This window comes from Meleagris gallopavo, chromosome 4 (assembly GCF_905368555.1).
Source record: "Meleagris gallopavo chromosome 4, MGAL_WU_HG_1.1, whole genome shotgun sequence".
Classification (NCBI taxonomy): domain Eukaryota; kingdom Metazoa; phylum Chordata; class Aves; order Galliformes; family Phasianidae; genus Meleagris; species Meleagris gallopavo.
This window is the reverse complement of record NC_139407.1, coordinates 20036176-20057778: the sequence shown is the minus strand read 5'-3', so window position 1 is coordinate 20057778 and position 21603 is coordinate 20036176. Positions and strand designations below refer to the sequence as shown.

General features: G+C 38.4%; 1 protein-coding gene across 14 annotated transcripts in view; it reads right to left on the bottom strand.

The window, feature by feature from the left end:
• The window catches only part of DCTD (dCMP deaminase), a 55884-nt gene that overhangs the window by 13778 nt on the left and 20503 nt on the right, over positions 1-21603 (bottom strand). For 8 of the 14 annotated variants that reach the window (XM_085222451.1, XM_085222449.1, XM_085222448.1 and 5 more), the window contains 2 exons: positions 2071-2182; positions 587-722 (listed from right to left, as the gene is read on the bottom strand). In XM_085222451.1, the coding sequence (XP_085078577.1) occupies positions 587-722; positions 2071-2121 (187 nt within the window). In that variant the 5' untranslated portion in view covers positions 2122-2182. The other 6 variants (XM_085222446.1, XM_085222455.1, XM_085222447.1 and 3 more) reach the window with 5 other exon arrangements.

Sequence of the window (21603 nt, the reverse complement as noted above, 5' to 3'; positions counted from 1 at the left end):
AAAGGTGAATCGAATCACAGGCTGAAATAAACAGTGAAAGTCACTTCACATGTAGCAGTGAGGATCTACTGTGACATGAAATGAAAAGAGGCATGGAATGACAGTATGTGATCATATTCTTAACACAAAATTCAAATCTACAAGTCATAACACGTATTACCTATGCCACAAACACCTGAATACTGGGATTTCCCACAACCACTGCAGTTTACAATTTTAATACCAGTACTTTAGACTAATTATTTGTTTTGCATATACATGCTTTCAGTAATTTCCATGGAGACAAACACACCAAAACAGCAATCATTTGCATGCACTATGTGCTGATAAGCTGCATTACATTTACCAGACTTCATTTCAAAGTCCAAAATGGCTAACCATTTATAAGCATACTTCACACAGAAGCCAGCCCTCCATGAAGACTTTTAATTTACTTTCAGAGTTGTGATTATTATTCTGATGTATCATGTATGAGCACACTAACAAAGACGGATGAGTGGAAGAAAAACTGACTGAAGTTCTACTAAATGATCTTTCATATACAGGAACATGGGAAGTCTGACTTGTCAGCTACAAGTAGCCTTACCGTAAGGATACTTTGTGTCTAATCTATGTGCTGCTGTTCTTGTCCAAGGTAGTGCATCATCACTGCAGCCATTAGGCATCCCATTGTACCCGATTCCAACAATCTTGTTTTCTGAATTTACAATACAGGCACCAACCTGAAAAAAATAAGACTTGCATAGTACCAACAGCATGTAAAAATCATATATCAAAAAAGAAGATAAGAGCTGAAAAGTCAGTGCTACAAATTTTAGAGATATGAGCTTTACTTTATATATGTCACACAGTCTTGAACGTGACAAGGCTACAATAAACAAGGTCACAGTTGAACCCAACAGGCAGACCAGAGCAGATGCAAGCCTGCTACCTTCCAGCCACACAGTCCCCAACTCAGTCTGCCAGCACTGTTCCTCGTCTGACTACAAAGTGAACCAAGTTCAGGGAGCAGAACCAGCACACAACTAACAGTGCTACATACAAGTTTTCTGTCGGTTCAGCTCCCCAGACTAGTTTTTCCAGTGCAATATAAGCAGCAGCAGGAACTAAAGAAAATGGATGGATGACTGAACAAAAATGTGCTAGTTCTGACCTAGCTAGAGATAAGCACTCAGCCTGCGTGGCTTGTTTATGCAAACACACACCAAACGACCAGACACTAACTCCCACCTTCTACTACTTTAATCCAAATCTGCACACAGCCCTTCTTTCAGACTGAGGAAGCGATGAAGAATTTTAAGTTTTGTGTCCATAATTTAGATGTACTCAAACAGCAATAGCATTGATTTTAATTTACACAATGTGTTTATTAATCAGCACTGGGTAAACAAGAATTTAGCCCTAAATAAACATGCTTCAAAGAACTGAGAGCCATAACATACAGAAGCCAGCAAGTAACTGAGCAGGCTGTTTACATGCATTTTAATCCATTGCTTTGTTGGGATCTTCTTCCTGAAATTTTTCAGGGAAAGGAAACCAACAGCTTGATTGGGTGCTGCAGAACTGCATGTCTCATGAGAGGTTATCTATCACCTCCAAGCAATATTAAGTGCAAGAGAGATACACAAGCAAAGTAAAGGATGGAGAGAGAGACAACTTGAATGCAATAACAAACAAGAAGGAATTTTTATACTTTTGCAGGCGAGGAAAAGGAACCTCTGAGATGATAAATCTAAAAAAAAATTTAGTCTACAACTTTCAGTAGTTATATCCTCCTCTAACTGTAACTCTATTTACAAGAAAAAGGAAAAAATAAATGTGTCATTTTAACCTTCAGATGAAGGGAATATTTACAGAACTCCAAGCTACAAATGTACACACAGAATTATACACATGAGGTCAGACCCAATAGAAGAATTTCTGTAACAAAAAATGCTGATCATGTTAAAAATTCAAAAGCTATATACTAAAATTACTTTTAATAAGAAAACCCTAAAAGTGCTACACGTGCATCTGATGTGATGTGTAAGGCAGATTAGGTTATGTTACTCTTATATATTGACCTCTTACCTGAGAACTTGGGTCCTTGCTTCTCTGTGCTGACAAAAACGCAACTGCCATAAAATATTCAGGCCATTCCAGATAATCCTCTCGTTTTTTACAAGATGCTTCATCGCCAAAACTATAGTTTCCACCAAAAAGAAAAGGCAGCCATCAGTAAATAACACTTAGGTGAAGTTACTGCAGACTGTATTCTTCCAATGAGCGCAAGTTTAAAGTAATCTAAAGGATTAGAATCTCACAAAGACCACCTTTTATTCACCAGTAAAATCATCAGTTACATGCTTTCCAAGAACTTATATATGCAACATTTCCTGTCAGAGGAAAGGAAACCCAGCAAGGTTGCAAATTTCTGTTTTAGATAAGAAGGCTGAGCTATTCAGAGCACTGAGCTATAAAGACAGAGCAATTTATCCTCGATAGATAACACCTTGTGTGTTTCTATGATTCAGGTATATCTTGTACTGGCATTCTTTTCACTCAAACAACATAATCATTTTTGTGATGATTGTGCTAAGTGCAAGCCTCTAATCTAAGCTATTTTGTACTTCTGCCTACGACAAGTATTCTGTAGGTTTCTATTCGGAGGCTTCCATTGCAGTCATTCGTTTCTGCCTGTACAATTATTGCTGTGAGTCTGCTTCTTTTAACAATGCTTACAGGCAACAGTCTGAGGTTGTAAACCATTCTGATAGTCCAATGCTAAACTTCTCTGGAGGTTATGGGCTTTATGAACGCCCCCTAAAAGCTGATAAGATGAGTTCAAGAACTTTTCCCTTAGACAGAATATATAAATGTGGCATGAAAAGCTGCCTCTTCCCCTACACTGAGTGGTTTATTTGAGAGAAGGAGCACTGGAGAAGTGATGCGTCACTTTCTCTTGCCTCCTTTCGGTTGAAAGACTTCCTGGACAGCACAAAACACAACAGGAAGGTATCTGTGCTTTTCAGAAAAAGAAGGCAAAGAAAGACTTTTTTTTCCCCACCTTCTCTCCAATACTGAAAGATTTGCAAATTTCCAGAAAAATATCAAGCCCAAAGAAAAGTCCCCCAAATCCCACCTCACACTGCTAGACTTGAAAACCAAAACGATGGAATGATTTTAACAGCTCTTCAGCAATCCTCAGAACAACTCAAATACAAGGCAGTAAATAGCTTACCAAAATACAGAAGTGCAGTACTTTTCCTCCTGGATTCCTCTTACCAGGAGGACAGCTTAAGACATTTTAGGAAAAAAAAAAAAAAAAAAAAAAAAAGAGGAAGGAGACAGATACCCTTGTAGCAATGTAGAGCCATGCAGAATAGTGCATCAGAGGTAACTGCAAACAGTGAGATATCTCACAGCCACTCTACTGCCAGTGCCTTCCAAGCACAAACGTTAGAAGACAAACATTTTGTTAATGATTGTTTTTATAACCAAAAATATAAAATAGCATGTGTTGGAGGCTTGCAGTTAGCTTGTCACACCGAGGTTACACTATTTAAGTGAAGAGAATGCCAGTACATAATAAAACTGTACTTTAGAAACCACAAGGCTCTATTTACCAAAGACAAATTACTGCTTTTGCGTGGTTTATATGTGGCACCTTAGAAGTAAGCAATTTTGGCTTCTTCTTGGAATGAATGAGGATTATCATTAAGGCCATCATCTCAGTGTAAGATGGGAGAAACATACATTCTCTGTGCAACCAGCAGACCTCTCCCACACGTTGATAACACTGTAAACAGTGTCAAAAATTGTCTGTTATAAAAGCAAACATAAAAATGAAGGAGCTCAAACTGGCTTGAATTGTCTAAGAAATAGGAACTGTATCCTACTAACAAAGAAGAGTGTTGAGAGCACAAGAGGTTCACAGCAGAAATTAAAGACTTCCCCTTACACACTTCTTGCCAAACTGAATGTGGGCAGGTTTACTGAAATTAGAAGAAAATGTTTCAACTCATGAGTGATTATTTACAATGTATCACAAAAGTAGATTTACACACTTCAAAACCCCCCCAGACTTTAAATGAATACTCTACTACATTCTTCAGTAAGTGACATTCACAGCAATGTCTTCTGAGAGCCCCTCAACAAAGATACGCAACACCCAGTGCAGAACTACATCAAGTAACACATTCTGGGAAAAGCTCTCCAGAAAAATCACAGCACTCAGAACTGAGAGATCCTGAGATCTCCTTTTGTTAAATTATTTCCTAGTAAACCTTGTTATTAAAAAAAAAAAAAACAGCAAAAACTACTATTTAGTTTTCTTATAATACAAAACACTATGTAAGTGAAGCCCCTCAGAGTACCAGCTTCATAGTGAGAGGCACATATCTGAGAAATGAGCAGAAGGCTGACATCAAAGAGAACATGGAAAAAAAAACAAACAAACCTCACTCAATTACTTCTACTTAACATCACAACGTTTGGCTAGATGATTCCTTCAGCTCATTGCACAGGAACACTGGAGTGTGAAATGGGTATAAAACACTTCATTTCTGATTAAGCAGAAGCCAAGGACTTGGCTAGTGGTCAAGCACAAACAGGAAAATTAAGCATAAAGATTTTGGGCAGCTGATCATTCTCCTCACACTCAATTGTAAGTTCTTGAATTGCATGAAGAATATCTACTCTAAAAAAATAGCTAAAAAAAAGCTAGCTACAGAAAGAGAAAATAGCATTTATCCTTGTGATAATTCAAACAAACCTATGAATAAAAGTAATGGGAAGTGAAAGCCACGAAGATAACACTACTCAAAAAGGAAGGAAAAAAAATCCCCAAATTCTACAATGATTTATAATCTGTAGAAAAGTCTATGTAAACAGTATTTCAAAGGCAAACAGAGAAAGAGTCTGCAATTAAAGGCCAAGCCTCTGTTCTCAGTTCTTTTCCATTCATCTTCAAGTAAATGATAACACTGTGTCAAAAAAGGGAAGAAATTTCATTCAGCTACAGGAAAAAAAAAAGAAAAAAGTTTACCTAAACAACAACAACAAAAAAAGGTAGAAAATCTTAAAACAGAACACAGAGAATGAATTGTGGTGGTCAGTTACACAAGAAAGTAGTACAACTGGTGAATGGACAGGTATTGGACTTTCTTTTCCCTTTTTTGATTTCGGATATCACATGCTATATAGAATCACAGAACTGTCTGAGTTGGAAGGGACCCATAAAGGCCACCTGGTCCCACTCCCTGCACTGAACAGGGACACCTACAGCTCCATCAGGTGCTCAGAGCCCCTCCAGCCTGACCTTGGCTGTCTCCTGGAATGGGGCATCCACCGCCTCTCTGGGCAACCTGTGCCACTGCCTCACCACCCTCAGTGTAAAACACTTCCTTACGTCATATCTAAATCTGCTCTCTTTTAGTGTGAAACCATTTCCCCTTGTCCTATCACAACAGTCCTTCTAAAGTCTGTCCCCTTCTTTCTTACTCCAGATTTTTCAGATTTTAGGTTTAGATTTCTTACTTTAGCCTTTAGATACTGAAAGGCCACTCTAAGGTCTCCCCATAGCCTTCCCCTCTCCATGCTGCACAGCCCCAGTTCTCTCAGCCTGTCCTGTAGGGAGGCGTTCCACCCCTTGGGTCATTTCTGTGGCCCTCCTCTGGACCACATCTCTCCTGCACTGAGGACTCCCCATCTGGACACAGTGCTCCAGGTGAGGTCTACACCACATTCCAACTACACTGCATTTTCTTTTTCTCCTAGGATAGATTTCTACTGAAAATCAACTACCAATATTTTGTCACTCAACTCACAGATATTAGGGTAAAAGGCCACGCGTGTATTTCTTTCTTAAAAAAGCACCCTTAGCACCTACGGCCTTGTTCCCCAAAAGCCAAACGGGTCACACGCTCCTGCTGACTCCTTAGCTTCCTTATGCCTCACCGTTTTGCCTGTAACTGCTGTGCCAGATGTGCGTACCGCTCCCTGAGGCACATCACGCTTCCCCCCGCCGAGCTGCTGAGCCCCAGCTGAGCAGTACACGCGTTTCACCCCCGGTCCACTAGCATGGTGGCGGCGAAGGGAGCCGCAGAGAGAGCTTGGAAACGGCAGCACCCGTGGACCCCCCGAACCCGCGGCCTCTCCGTCCCGTCGTGCCCTTGCTCGCTCAGCGCGGTCCACGAAGGCCGGCGCAGGGCAGGAGGCGGAGGAGCGTACCCATTAACGTGGCCGGGCTGATGGCCGCTCATCCCGCCGCTCTCCTTCGCCGTTTGGCGCCAAAGCGGGAGGGGGTGGAGAAAGAGGCGGGAGGGAGGCGGGGAGCTCCGGCGCCATGTCGCGCCGCGCCCCGGGGGCGGGTGTCCGCGGCCGGGCTGTGCGGGAGAAGGGCCCCAAACATTCGCTTGGCTGCAGTTGCGGTTGTCTTTATACAGGGGTGCTGCAGGACCTCAGCACCGATCTCGCTGAGCCGACCCACTCCTGTATTTCTACAGACCTCGAGGTAGTTCACAGTCACTTTAGTGCTATGGTAGTCCTCGGTGTTGTGTTCTAGACGATGTTACTTCTAACGGTCTGCACAAGCACACATCTTTTCTTGAGCTCAAGGTCCTGACGTAAATGCTATCTATTAAAGTTCAGTATTAACATATCAAAGTATCTGAAAGTTTGAGTTCGTGGTAGTCTTTATGTTCCCCCATACTGGCCATACGCATAGCAAACTGCAAAAGTGACCATCTAAAGGACCCCAACCGTGCTCACAACTATGGTTAAAGCCATCCCAAAAGACACAGACAATGGTAATAAAAACAGAAGTACACGTTGCTATTGCTTTCATATTTCATAGAGTCTCAGAATTATAGGGGTTAGAAGGGATCTACAGAAGTCACTGAGTGCAACCCCATGCTAAGCCAGGCTCCCTGCAATAGGTATTTTGCACAGGTAGGCATCAGATGGGTCTTGAATATCTCCAGAGAAGGAGACTCCACAGCCTCTCTGGGCAGCCTGATCCAGTGCTCTCTCACCATCACTGTAAATAAGTTCTTCCTTATGTCCATATGGAACTATTTGTGTTCCAGTTTGTGCCCGCTGCCTCACGTTCTCTTGCTGGGCACCACTGAAAAGAGTTTGCCCCCATTGACTTGACTCCTGCACTTTATATATTTGTAAACAGTGATAAAAACACACATATAGTATGTTTATAAATATATTAAATGCACTGTTTATACCCCCCTCAGGCTAAACACCCCAGGTCTCTCAGACTTTCCTCACACCTGAGATGCCCCAGGGCAGTTTCTCATCATCTCTCTGGTCCTCCCCTGGGCTCTCTCCAGCAGTTCCCTGACATTCTTGAACTGGGGAACACAGAACCAGACACAGTACTCCAGATGTGGACTCAGCAGAACAGAGCAGAATAAAGCTGCTGGCCATGATCTTTTCAGTACACTCCAGGATACCATTAGCCTTGGCCTCAAGGGCACACTGTTGACTCACAGCCATCCTGTTGTCCACTAGGACACCCACGTCCTTTAGTTTGCTGTATTGTTTTGTTTTGTTTTAAAAATAACTGACAAACCATGAAGTAGGAAAATATTGCCTAATTTCACAGATAGTTCTATTTAGTTGTCACAAGAAAAGTTGGCATAAGCAGCTAACATTTTCAGCCCTCAGAGTGAGAAGACACATAGTTATTTCAGTTTGTAAGAGTTCTATGATCACAATTTCATATGGACAACAAATGTTCATGAAAAGGAACAATTTAAATGCAAGGAGAAGAAATGAAATTTAATGAAAGTACCATCAGTCAGGAAAACATGAGCCTGAAGGTGAAATGAAAGGCCTGATTATGGTTGATCACGAAGAGAGTTAAAGAGCACTCATTTAATTAATCTGGAGAAAAATTTAGCATAATGCAGTTCAAAAAGTTTGCTACTATCTGTATATATTTCTGCACTCTTGAAATATGAATTAAAATTAATAGTGGTACAATTACTCATGCTAAATTTATTACTTTACATAATTAAGATTCTGAGGACAAACTGTAACAACTACTAACCTTTCAAAAACAGTGCTTATATGCTGATCATATACAGAGAATGAAGGATTTTCTACTCTGTGAAAACTGATGAGGAGTTTATCACATTTTCCAGCTAATATTTATAAAACAGCCATAACCAGATTCAAAGTAATAGAACCCCTATTTCACAAAAAGAAACCAAAGATTCTTGCTCTCTTCTCTTCCATTCCTGGCAGAGAAGTAACAAATACAGACTACAGAATAACTGCTTTTACTATTAAGTGATGAAGGTTTCGTTTTGTTTAAGTTTCAACTTCATATTAAATTATATTACAATTGTATTATTTTTTAAATTCAAAAGTTAAATGTGTTTGTAATTTTAGCAAGTAAGTTTTCTTAATAATTTGAACCTACCCTTATCTCAATCTGTTAAGTCCACAAATGTACATTTTTCTCATTTTTCAGGGGTTATTGACTCTTGCTTTCATCTTGTTCTTCCTCAATAAAGCAACCAGATCAACAACATTCAGAATTTTTAATAACACAGCAGCGACTCATGGCCTGAGAAGGAAAATTTTTTGATTGAATTGAATTTTCAGTCAATAGACTCCTACGGTATTGCTAAATGACACATTTTCTGGAATTCTAACTACATGTTGTTTTTCTTCCGTTTGATTCTTTGTCTGTGTTCGTTTGGTTTTGTTTTGTATACTGAAAGCTGCGGTTATGTCCAGGTTGTCACTCCTGTTCTGACAATGTGCCATGGAGGTGGTACCTGACATGACAGCCTCTTTCTTCATGCACATATCAGAAGTAGGTTATATGACTACAGGTATCTAAGGAAAGTATTCCTGAATTAGATGAAATCTAGACCAGGACACTGTGGTATAGACATCGGCTTGCAGTGAGGGCAGTTAGCTTGATTTCCTACAGATATGGAGCAAAGTCCCACAGCCTGGTGTGTTCAATATAAGACTTGTCTGCTGTCCACCTACCTTGCAGTCCTCTGGAGCTGCTGTCTGAATCCTCATCTTCACTATCTTTGTCTTATGCTTTGATCTAGAAGCTTATTTATATTCTTCATCTGTCTCAGGACCATTCGTATCTTTGTGACAGAACTGGAACACTCTTAACTCAAAGTCCCTGGTAAGAAAGGCATGCACTCAAATAAGCTGAATTTCTTCTAACTTGTATCTGACAATTTAGCCCTGTCCTTAAGCATTTCTCCTCTATCCCCCAAAAGCAGTATGTAATAAGCATGGAGTACCTCAAGTGTTCTTTTATAGGGTTTTTTTGCTTTGTCTCTCCTTTCTTAGATAAAAGTCCCAAGCATGGAGGATCATGAACTTGTTGTGCAGGTGTCAATAAACAATCTGAGCTGATTACAAATATTTTGGATGCTCTTCTTAATGAGAAGCAACACAAATTTGAAAGACATACTGAATATGTAACCATCTGTCAGGATGTTAATATTTTTAGCTTACTGTTTATGAAATATTTATATTCTACCTTTTGTCAATTTTGATAAAAGAAAACTAAGTTGAGTTTGAAAAAATCCAATGTTTCAGACCTCTTCCCCATATTTTTGCTGCTTTCAAACAGACTCTTAACTTTGTTGGCAATCAAGATCTCTCCCCAAATGTAGTATACACGTAAGTTTATTCAGAGAGTAACATCTGACATTGGCCAGGATATGCAGTATACACTTTGCTAGACAGCCCTGAAATCACTCTCAAAACTTAAGAGAAAAGTAAAAAGAAATTGCTAATGACTTGTTGTTGTTTTTCTCTAACAGAATGAATGTTTCAGGAACTAATTGCTAGATTTGGAGAGAAAGACAAATAAATAAAAATGACAATATGTCTCTATATCCGCTTGTTTCTTAGCGTCTGTTTCTTATCCGTCTTTCAGAGAAGCTCTGCTAACTCTGCTAACTCTGCTAACTGACACTTCACAGTTAGAGAAGAGGATTCATTTTTAGGAAAATCTAATTATCCAAATATTTTTCCAAATAGGAATTTCTGCTTGGGTTAAACTTTTCCTTCTGTACTTGCTTAGACACTAAGAAGCTATTCAATCCCAGTGCAGCCACTCATATATGCTGAAATTCTCAATTTCTACTGTTAATTTAATCAAGATTATGAATTTATGACCTTCTGATCAATTGACATTTTTGCAGTATAAGCCTTTGTTCTGTGAACAAACTCCTATCAATGCAACCCCCTTGCTGGAAGACCTAAGCTGGGTAAGCAGCAGCAGCCTGTTAGGAAACCAGACCATGAATAGACTACAAAAACCTGCTGGATTTGTACAACGTATCATTTTGTATGGACTGCATAAGCATTTCAGAATTGCTACAGGAGTTTTAAATTCAGTATATAAAATTGCACTCTAAATAATGTTGGAATTACTTAAAAATAACAACTAATAGCAGCTTAATAGCGGCTATTGGTCAAAACCAAGTAGGATGAGGATGGTATCATGATAATTTTGGAGCAGGTGAAAGTCCATTGCAAATCACTATTCGCAAACTCAGGTGCCAAAATTTGGAACATCAAAGTCTTGTGTTTAGATGCTTACATCTGTACGGATTTGTAAACACTGAATGCCAAAAAAAACCTCTTATTGTAGTCAATAAGACTGTGCATGATGAGCATCTCTGACAGAATCCATCCAATGCTAAGGTATTTTGATGATTCCTAAGGCCTAATGGAAATGTCAGACCTGCTGGCTTGTGTATTACCTTACCTAAGATGGAGTGCCAGATTCAAGTTTTTTTTCTTCCAGTTCAAGTCTTACACTATTTTGAATATCACATTCTATGTCTTCTAGATTCAAATTTTCTGCAATTTACCAACTCCCTAAATCCAGCTTCTAACTCTCGTGATAGCAGCTAAGAGTCTTCTTTGAGATCCTTTATTTGCATTTATTCGCACTAGAATCACAAATGAGCATATAATAAAAGTCTTCTTATAATAAAACAGTCTTCAATTCTGTTTTTAACATTACAGCTATTTTTCATCTCACCTAAAATTTTTTAAAATGTAGCATTCTTCCTTATTATGTCTGTCTGCTTGTTTTATTCATGCTGACCTTTCTAATATAGGCAAATAGTATCTTTTCGTTGTCTTGATCCCTTCATCATTACTTTGATAGCAGTATATTCTCCAGCTAGATTTAGTCTTTCTGTATGTTATTTGATGATGTTTTCTCTTTTCTTTTTTTCCTAAAATGTTTTTATCTGTACCTCTAACCAGACCTCTACTTCTTTAAGTTCCTTTTTCCATTCATACCTGCCCTTGCAAGCCAAATTCTCTGTTTTATGCAATTCAGTACAATTGACAGGGCAGAGACAAGTGCTAGAGAAACAGACAATACTGTATGTGATCTATTCTCATATCTCTTTCAAGAATAAATCCTAGATAATCTTGCTAAGTCATCCTTAAGAAAGTAAATTGAGACAAAGCCTCAGATGGCAAGACTTTTGGCAACTCTTGTGTTTTCGTCCAAAAGATAAATGACCGTCTGTGCCCACCCACACAGGTCATAGTCACCATTATTCCCTAATTGGAAGTGAGAAATTCATTTTTTGCTTTTAATATCACATTTCATTTTCTTGGCATTCTGCTTCTGTATTTAGCACCTGCCTACATTCTTAACAACCTTCTATTTCTTCTGTTAGCTTCCTCTTAATTTTCAAGGCTATTTTTGATATCTAAGAAGGTTATTTTCAACTTCCATACTTTTCACTTTACCATGATTTTCCTGTCACGCTCGTTGGCTTTTTACGTTAATTCCACAACATTTGCCTAAGTGCCAAAATCTCTGACAGCGCATCAGTTTGTAATAACACTAACTGGACAATAACATGAGTTGTACTCACTACAGCAGACATTCAGAAGAAAGAAGCCTTTACTCAGCTGTTACAGACAGATAATCTTGAACATGGGAAATGGTTTGCCCTTTATAGTCTTTTTAATTTTTTTTCTCCTTGATACAAATTCTTTTTATGCTTATCTCCTCTTACCTCAGTGCTTTTTCTCTCTACTTTTCTTCCTGTTCCTTTTATTTTTTTCTTTGTTTATGATAAGCTTTAGATTTATTCTATGGAGAATTCTCCTATTTTTATGTATAATTTCCTGTCATTTATCTTAGCTGTATCTTTAGATTTCATTATTACTGTGTGGTAATACTTCAATCCTCATGTAAATGCTGCTATACAGAATCGTTTTCTTACATATTCATATGGGTTTTAGCATGAATAGTTTTAAGTAAACATGCTAAATCTTTTCTGTAATAAGAGACAAGTTACCCTGTCAGCTATCTTGTGGATTAGAACAAAAAAAAAGAAAAAACCAAAACAGGCAAGTATTTCAGAATTCTTAGATAACCACCATGGGCAGCAAAATTAAACTAAAAAAAAAAAGAACTGTTGTAATCACCCTGTTTTTACTCTGTCCCCCACTTAACACAGTGAGATCAGTGAGATCCCTTTGACCTATTTGCCTTCCATGTTTGCCAATATTCCCATTTCCTAAAATACCCATTAGCACCAGAAGCACTTCCCATCTTCAGTCATAACTGCTCCATTCCTAGGCCGTAGCAGCAAAGTAAGCTGCAAAGCAGAAGGCAGAGAGCCTTCATTTTGTGACAACCGTCAGCTTGGCAGCAAGGCAGAGGGAGCTCAGGTGCCGCTATCATATTATACGTGAGTTCTTTTCATGTCTTCCTCCTCAAGCTGCAGCTGTTTCCTAAGCTCATTGGACAAATTACAGAACAGCTAACAGCCACATTGTTTTAACTTATCAATAATGAAAAGTGAGCTGGAGCTGTCAGGAAATGCATTCGACATCTCAGCTCCAAAGAACAGGAACTCTGGGCTCCCTGTATAGATACAAGGGGAAATATAATCATTAGTAAACATAATTTATTTCATAGGCAGAGTTGGCAGTGTGATTCCTTCTCAAGATTTTCTGGCATTTTCCCATTATGAGATTCTGCTTTTAGGTGTCTGTATCAGACAAACATGATTTGTTCAGGCTGAAATAACCCAATGCAGGTATTTGCCTCTACTAACACAATCTTTTACCTTTCAGGCTGTATTCAAATATTTTTGAAAAAATACTGTGCCTTTAAAATCATTATAAATAAAACCATATTCACATTAGGAAGGCATTGACTCACACAGCAAGAACAGTATATGGTAAATGAGGAATTCCAGCATGGACCCACAGCAGCTTTGTACTATCTAAAAACAGATGGTTGTGAAGCAGGCAAAGAGTAGGATGGCAACACTGAGGAAGGAATCATTAATGAATTCAGAGGTGGATGGGCTATAGCTTGTGGAAGGGGAAGACGCCATTAGTTAGATATTTTCAATTCTTATTTTTCAGAATACAAGAGAGTACTCCTAGAGCTCAAAGTACTGAAGAATAATTGTCTTTTGAGGCCGGACTTCACAGCAGCCTGGGGAGAAAAAGAAATTAAAATAATAGATGTATCTTGTTCTCTCAAAACAGAGGAAGCAAAGGGGTTGAAATGTGATATTCTTCATCTACATGGAAGTAAACTAATAGATTTCTTATTACTTCTACAAAAATCCATTGAGTTCTATAGGGACAGTATCAAGAACAACTTTGAATCTCTCCACTGATACATCTGCCCCACCTTGGTAGAATATGAATATTTTACACCAACAAAATAAAAATATAGGCCAAAAACCTAAGAATTTTAGGAGCTTTTGGAAAACTGTTTACTCATTTGTGTACGCCTTGCAAAGAGCCTGATAATTTGACTTCTAACAGTTTTTTAAAGGATTAGAGAACAGAGGGTTCTCTTTGGGTAATATTGTGTGCTTTATTTTATTTGTGGGTTTTGCATTAGAAAATCCTTCAAGATTTTGAACAGCGCTTCAGATGGATCTGCAGGACAAGAGCCTGAAATTAGCTAGCACAATGGAATCAATATAGAGCAATATTTTCTTTCTGCAAGAAATTCAGTCTGACAGAAAAGAGTAAAAGCAGCATAAGGAAGCCAAGACTCTGGCTAAAAAGCCAGGTACAGAAATTCCCTGTAAAGCAGTACAAATTAGTTGATGTCACCAGAGCAAGAAAACCATAGTGACAGAATAAAATGTTATCCAGGTTCCAGAATACTTTATTATCACCACCTTAGGTCGCTAAGCTTCACAAGCTATATCCATCAAGTTTGATAGCAGTATATATACTCACAGCTGAAGCTAGAAGGTGCAGTGCTTTAATGTACTAACGATTTACATTAAGACACCTGGGTTCAAAGTCAGTTTATGACAGGAACAGAATGGGTTTGTTGGTCTCAGCCTGCTCTCTAGTGGACAATTGTACATCAACCCGGTCCTGAGAAGAATCCCAGGAATTAGTTTTGTTGGCCAAGACATAAGGTGAAATTCATATTCTCCGAACAACATTATTCAGAATAAAAATAAACCATATTCTAGTATTTTCTGTGTTATTCTGAAACACTTTAAGATGAGATGTTTCCGTCAGCATCTCTTGCATAATGAATTTGGTATTCTTGTTATCAGGATTTGAAAGGATACAACAGAAAGGGAAACAGAGCAATGGAAGGCAGCAAAGGCAATTCGATGCTTCCATGTTAGGAGAGAATGAAGACACAATGATATACTCTCATATATATATGATATATATATGATATAATATATGTCACCAGATAAAATTCTTGTCTTTATTTACTTTTCTTTCCTAATACAAGACAGGGGAGAAATTGAGCAATAAGAACAATAAAAGAATTTTTGGTCTTGATGTATAATTAACCTGTACACTTGTTTCTGAAAAATGTGTTTGAGACAAGAGCTAAACATGACTAAAAAAAAGACTGTGCTTTTATATCAATATTAAAAAAGCGAGAGTTTGATAGCATTAAAATACGTTAGATAGTATTAAAATGTATGAGGGCTATAAACTCTCATGATTCAGCATATAAAACACACTTAAAATGCCTAGAGCATGGGAAGAAACTACACCCGCAGATGTTTTATTTCCTTAATGTATCCCATACGGTGGTTATGTTCACTTCAGCGGGCAGGCGGTACAATGCCGGAGTCTTAGATTTGTATAGTCTGTGGCATTTCCTATGCTTCCAGGGTAAATTCCTCAGTGACTCATTTGCAGAAATCAGCTGCGAAAAATTGCCAGGAACTCTGACCCCATTTCCCTTTACATTGCTTAACCTTTTATTAGTCGAGAGAATAAAACTCATTGATATGTAAGCATTTACAATTACAATCACATGCCAATGTCAAATGCAAAGTAAACACTGTCTTAAAAGTCTCCTCTAAATGTGTTTTAATATAAAAAAATAAAGATTTCTAACTAACTTATAATTGGCCAATACATATTATTTATACAATATATTTTATAGTAGCACATATATATATTATGTACTAACACTCAGATTTTTACAAAGTCTTGTGCTTTGTCCTAGTCTAAGCTGACCATCCCTTCATTTCTCATCATGTTGTCTATCTTATTTGCGGGAATGTCTGAACACTTCTACATCTTTCTAACTTACATTTCAAATTCAAGATTACTTTGAAATTCAGTTCTTATCCACATGTGGTTCACCTCATGGACTGGCTGCTGTTTGCAGCATTTACATGGCTACATTTCTGGTTTTCACAAAGCAAAAACAAAACAAAAACAAAAAAAAATAGCCATTCCTTGAATTAATAATATTATTCTGTATCCAAATTTAGGTAATATTTTTCCTTCTTTCTTTTCTTTTTAACAAGAAAACAGTTGTACAAAGAAGTGCAACTCCAGATATGCATTGAAAGGGCAATTTATCAACATTAATTAACATTGATTTTCATTGTTTTCTCAGTCGCTGACTATACTATTAGTTATCAAAGCTCTTCTTTCTACGGTGTTTTCATAATTATCATTCCTGATTAATTTTATTTCCAATCCTGTGACATTTCATATTTTACTAAGAGGCTGAGCCAGTAAATGCTAGTGTGAAAATGGGAACTGTAGCTGTCTTTCATAGGAAAACGTCCTTTCTACACTTTGTAGTTAAAAAGTGAATTTGAACTACTTTCAAAATATAAACAGAATGAATCTGAAAGTCCCTCAAATCATGAGGCAAATGAAGAAATAATCTACCAGGGAATGGAGCTGACTCACAATTTCTGCATATGGGAAGATGACAATATGTTTCCGTGAGTAAATTCTTACTGCAAAATTATGTATTTATGGAATAGCTTGACAATTTCCTTAAATGTAAAAAAAAATAATAATAATTAGAAATGTTAAATAGGATCTAAATTTGTCAAGCATAATTCAGAGGAATGAAATGGCTAAGACTCGTATAACTTCAAAAGAATCTGAATTATGCATTTAAATTCAGACTTGTGGCACGAACCAAGATAATTACCAGAAAAATAGCAGCTTTTGCAGTCAATAACAGATATTATATTGAGTTTGTCTGTTTTTTTGAGCTGACAAATGAAAGATGACGGCTGCTGAAATGAGCTGCAGATCATATAAGAACTACTACGGTCCGCAAGAGCTACTGCTTTTACTTCCAAAGCCTGAAGCCGTAAGGAATATTAATACAGCTACTTATATTTAGCTAGTAGTAGTGTATCAGGTAGCTAGTAAAGTAGGTTTTCTCATGGAAGCAGTCTTCTGTTTCCACTTGGCATCCAACACAGCTTTCTAAAAATGCTTTTCCGCTCTATTCTCCTGATAATTCAGCAGCAGTAGGGCCAAGGAAACCCTGTCAGTAATACCGACTGCTTGCACAGAAATTCTGTTGTACTCATGACCACCTGCTGGCAAACACTAATGCACAGAACAAAAATAAGTAAGATGTGCTATAGCTCAAAACAGATGTGCTGGAAAAGGGATATAGCGAGTGCACTGATAAAAGAGTAAACCACCATAATTGTGGTGCCTCACCTCTAGAGAGCAAATAAATAAAAAACCCCAATATTTAAGCTATGCAAGAACTTAATCTTGATTTGTTATCTTATAAAAAAGCTTCAAAACTTTATTTTCTACAGAGCAGAGATCCATGCATATTAGAGGAGGAACACACTGTAACCATGACTATATATATTCCAGGATATAAACCACTGAATGACAGCTCAGGATCAGCCAAAGCTGATCAAAGCCTCAAGAATCTTATCTCCCTAGCTTCTGCGAGAGCACACTGTGACAAGTTTATCTCTTTGATCCCAAATTTAGAATATGTCAGAATGGCTTAATCCTACATGTTTATTTTCACATTTGACTATTTTTTTTTTTTTTTAATTAAAGTGCTAGGCAGGACTCAAACTTTCAATTTCCTCACTGGTTGCCATCATTTGGAAAGTGCCATGGCATGGAATAAAACTCCTGGATCGCAGCCTGCTCTCAGCTCTTCTTTGAAAGATTTCTGAATGAGGTTGAAGAGGTACATGAGTAGTAAAGATGCATAGAAGCCTAGAGAACCAGCATGGAAAGTGTATGAGAAGAATCACAGTCTATTCTTATTTTTAGACTTCATAATTTTTCAACGCCATTGATTTTGAGTTATATTTCAACTTCACCCTTCCAACATGATACAGATTTCCTGGTCTGGTTGGCCAGTTGCATTGTACTGAAAGGCACGTATGCCTGGGAGGAGCAGGCCATCACCCTGGCCATCACCCTGCACAGGAGGCTTTCCCAATAGCCTGATGGGAGGCTGAGTTACCTGAGACATGCATGGTTCGTTCCACTGTAGATGAGAGGAGTGCCCTTTATCTTCCCTCTGCACAATCTCATTATCATTCACTGGAATTGTCAATATTTACTACTGCAGCGAGGCCTCAGAACCAAGCTATTCCCTTTGCTTCTGCTGATCCTATGTACACAAGTCTTGTGAAACAGCTGGGTCAGTGAACAGGCACTGTGACGAGTTCTCCTTGCTAGCTTAGCAGGGAAGCCAGGGGAATGTACATCTACCTAGAGCCTTACTGTGCACATCATCACCCTGCTGTCATTTTGGACGTGATGCCAGACAAGCCTAGTTACTCTCCACTGACACGGTCCCAAAATGGCAGTAAGTGTGCCACAGAAATGCAAATAGGACAACTGTTCAGCAAAAGTTCTATTGCTATGAGACAGAAGTACAAGACAGCTGAATGCAGCACAAATAAGTGTAAGGGGACAAAGCAAAGGCAGGTAAGAGCCCAGAAAATCCTGGAACAGCACGCACACATATGTCCTCAGTTTCATTCCTTTGTTCCCTACAGACACAGCTCTGAGGAAGGGAACCCTACCAGCAATCTCCTCCAGCAACATCTAGAGAAGCTTACGGTCAGGGAACAGTGAGGAGCTTACTCCTGGGCACATCCTCCCTACTGTTTTATTTTAATTCAAAAGAGAGTAGCAAAGTAAGAGAGAGGTTGTTAAACTAAGGACAGCTCAGTCTCAACTCTGTACAAGGAACCTACATAAGGATTTGTATTAGAAATACAGACTTTCTCTTGAGAAGGACTTCAGAAAGGGCTAAAGGAAGCTCATGTAACTAAGCAGGGTAAGTGAGGTTGTTAGAAGCAAAAAAAATACATCTTTGAAAATGCTGAAGTCATTTTCAAGGGACAGAACAAGAAAGAGTTATAAACTCTGTCAGGTTAAATGTGAAAACATAACAAGGCAGACCAAGAAGCATCTGAAGAATAACTAACAAAGGAATCAAAACTAATAATCCTTTTCCCACAAAATACATCAGAAGCAGGAAACTTGCCAAAATCTGTAGGACTACTAATTTTCAGGGCATAAAAGAGCACCCAGAGAAGACAGGGTCGTTGCAGAGATGCTAAGTGAACTCTCTGCACTGGTGTTCATTGTGGAAAGAACTGGGAAGTTTCTGAAACCAGAACCCTTCTTGGCAGGGGACCCATCAGAAGATCAGTCTGAAATTGGAATTACTGTAGAAGAGATTACGGAATAAATAGATAAGGTGAAAATCACCAGGATTGTATTGCATTCACTCCAAATTTCTAAAGGAACTCAAGGACGAAAGAGCTGAATTACTCACAGCAGGGAGTAACCTATTGCTTTAAATTGCCTGGCTTCTGGAAGGAAGCAGATGTGACATCAATTCTTTAAAAAGGTTCCAGAGAAAATCTGGGGAATGGTAGCAGTGTAAGCCTGATGCGTATTGGGCAAATAACTAGAAACAGTGATAAGGAACAGGATTAGGGGACACCTGGATAGATCTGTTTTATTTGGAAAATTTTGAATTCTCCCGAGGAAAGCATCAACTTACAATTCTGATAAAAGCATTTCAGTGCATTCAGGTGTAGCCCAGTAAATACAATTTTGCCAATACCAGTAAAAGGCCGGAGACCCCATAGTGACCTGACAGTGCAGAAGCCCAGGACTTGTCCCGTGCTGGCTCTGACAAGCTGATCTGGACTTACTTTTTTTTTTTTTTTTTTCAGTATATGACTGTTGTCTACTGGTCAAGGGGCTATTGGCTATCTGGATATTTTCATACTGTACAAGCCTAGCAACCCTGCTCTAACAATAGCCCTTTACAAAGGTCTGAAGGAAGCTGTGGAGCAAATTTCAGATTTCAGCAATGAGAAGATTGTAGATTGTAGTGAGAAAACCCAAGCAGACTCCCGACCTGAGGGGAAAGAAACATCAGCTATGAACATGAAACTCCTCCCAGGAGAGACATAGAAGGACAGTGACTCCTAGCAGGCCCACTTCTATTCAGTCTTTTTAAGGAAGATGGAAGTTGTTGACCCTAGGACCCTTTAGGACATACAGAAGGTGAGCACAGCTCCAAAGAAACTGAGCAGATACAAACCAATTTATATACAATGATTTTAACTGTATTGTTGAAATTTTCTTCCTGTGTTAATGGGATGATTTGTAACGATAGATTATTAAAACATTAATGGGACCAACAGTTCATTCTTATCTCCTCCTTTAAGGTACAATCCCTTCTGCCCATAACAAGTTTTAATGTAATACGAATCCAGCCTGATGCTATGGCATGGATAAATTGTTGGCTAAAACAACAATTTTTGTTTTCCAAAAAAGAGAGCATGAGGGTAACTGGTGAATTTTCATAGTGGGGACATTACAAGTGAAGATTCACAGTTGTCTGTCTGAGACATGTTCTTCAGTATATTCATAAATTACTTGGAAATGGACATGTCAGCCAATGTGGAAAAAGCGTTAAGTCACATAAATGGCTAGAGAACCAGTCCTCTAACCTACAGCCTAACCACCCTTTTGTGAAGTTGGTCAGAGTGGTCAAGTTTATGGGACTATACTTTGTACATGGAATACAGTTATATCCCCTCTGTATGGTGAATCACAGGAACAGGCCTTGCTCTGACTCCATGAAGTCAAAAGGGAAGATGCTCCCATTTTTCTGTTTCTTTATTGTTGTTCTTTAAACTCTGTATCAATTAATGAAGCACAAAAAATGAAGTATGAGGTATGTAAGGAAAAAGTGTTGCTATGAAAAGTCTATATTGTCCTTAACATGCTCACAGAACTTTCAGTGAAATTGAAAGAGTAGCATATGGCAAATGTCTCCAACCAGACTTCTTTTCACCATGAATCCCTGTTGAATTCACTGGGCTTTTAATGGCGAAGAGTTTTAAAGGAATTCCACTTCTAAGTGTATAACAACCTAATAAGTTGGAACAGGAATTCTTTCTCCATCAAATTTAATGGGTACTTTCTGGATGTAATGTGTTTGTGACACTTTTGCAAGCTTGTATTTCCTTTGTTGTCTTCACATTGCTACAGAGTCACACCCCAGAGTACTTTATGAAACTATAACTGATGTAAAAACTTCACTGGCAGATTTTTGTGTGTAAAATACACGTTTCTGACATTAAGAAGGTATGTCTTGATGGACTCTGCTTTGTTCTCTGTTAGAATGTCGTTCCTTTCTGTTTTGTGAAATTGTACTTTTTTGCACTGGGTACCATCCAAATACATTGCTTTATGTTATGTCTCTCAGAAAATATTAAATAATGCTTATTCGATTATGGCAGGTATCTAAAAATGTAAGACAAATATTTCTACATTGGTAAACTGCCCAAACTCTCCATGTAAATAGAAGCTTTAATATTACAGTGTAAGGATTACCAAAACCTTGCCTAATGTTCCTGCCCACAGCAGGGGTGTTGGAACTAGATGAGATTTAAGGTCCCTTCCAACCCAAACCATTCTACGATTCTAAGAAAATGAAAATAATGCATAACCAACCTGCATAATATCTTGAGAAAGTTATAATACAAACAGGCCAGGGTAAAGAAGTATACATTATTCCCTTGTATTCCCTGGAAGCTTTTAATATAGTATCAAATACATTATTAATGAATAGGGTATGAAGGTAAGGAAATAATACTCAACTGGATAACAAACTGGCTTGCTTTCAAAGTCAAGGAATGGTTACAAATGTAAGAGGAAGATGACAAATGCAGCATCACAGAGCTTAGTGTTAAGTCCTCATCTTTGGCGTATTAATGAACAGGAAAACTGACAGAGCTTCAAGGTGTGCAATTTGATGTGTCAGGAATGCAAGGACCAGCTGGC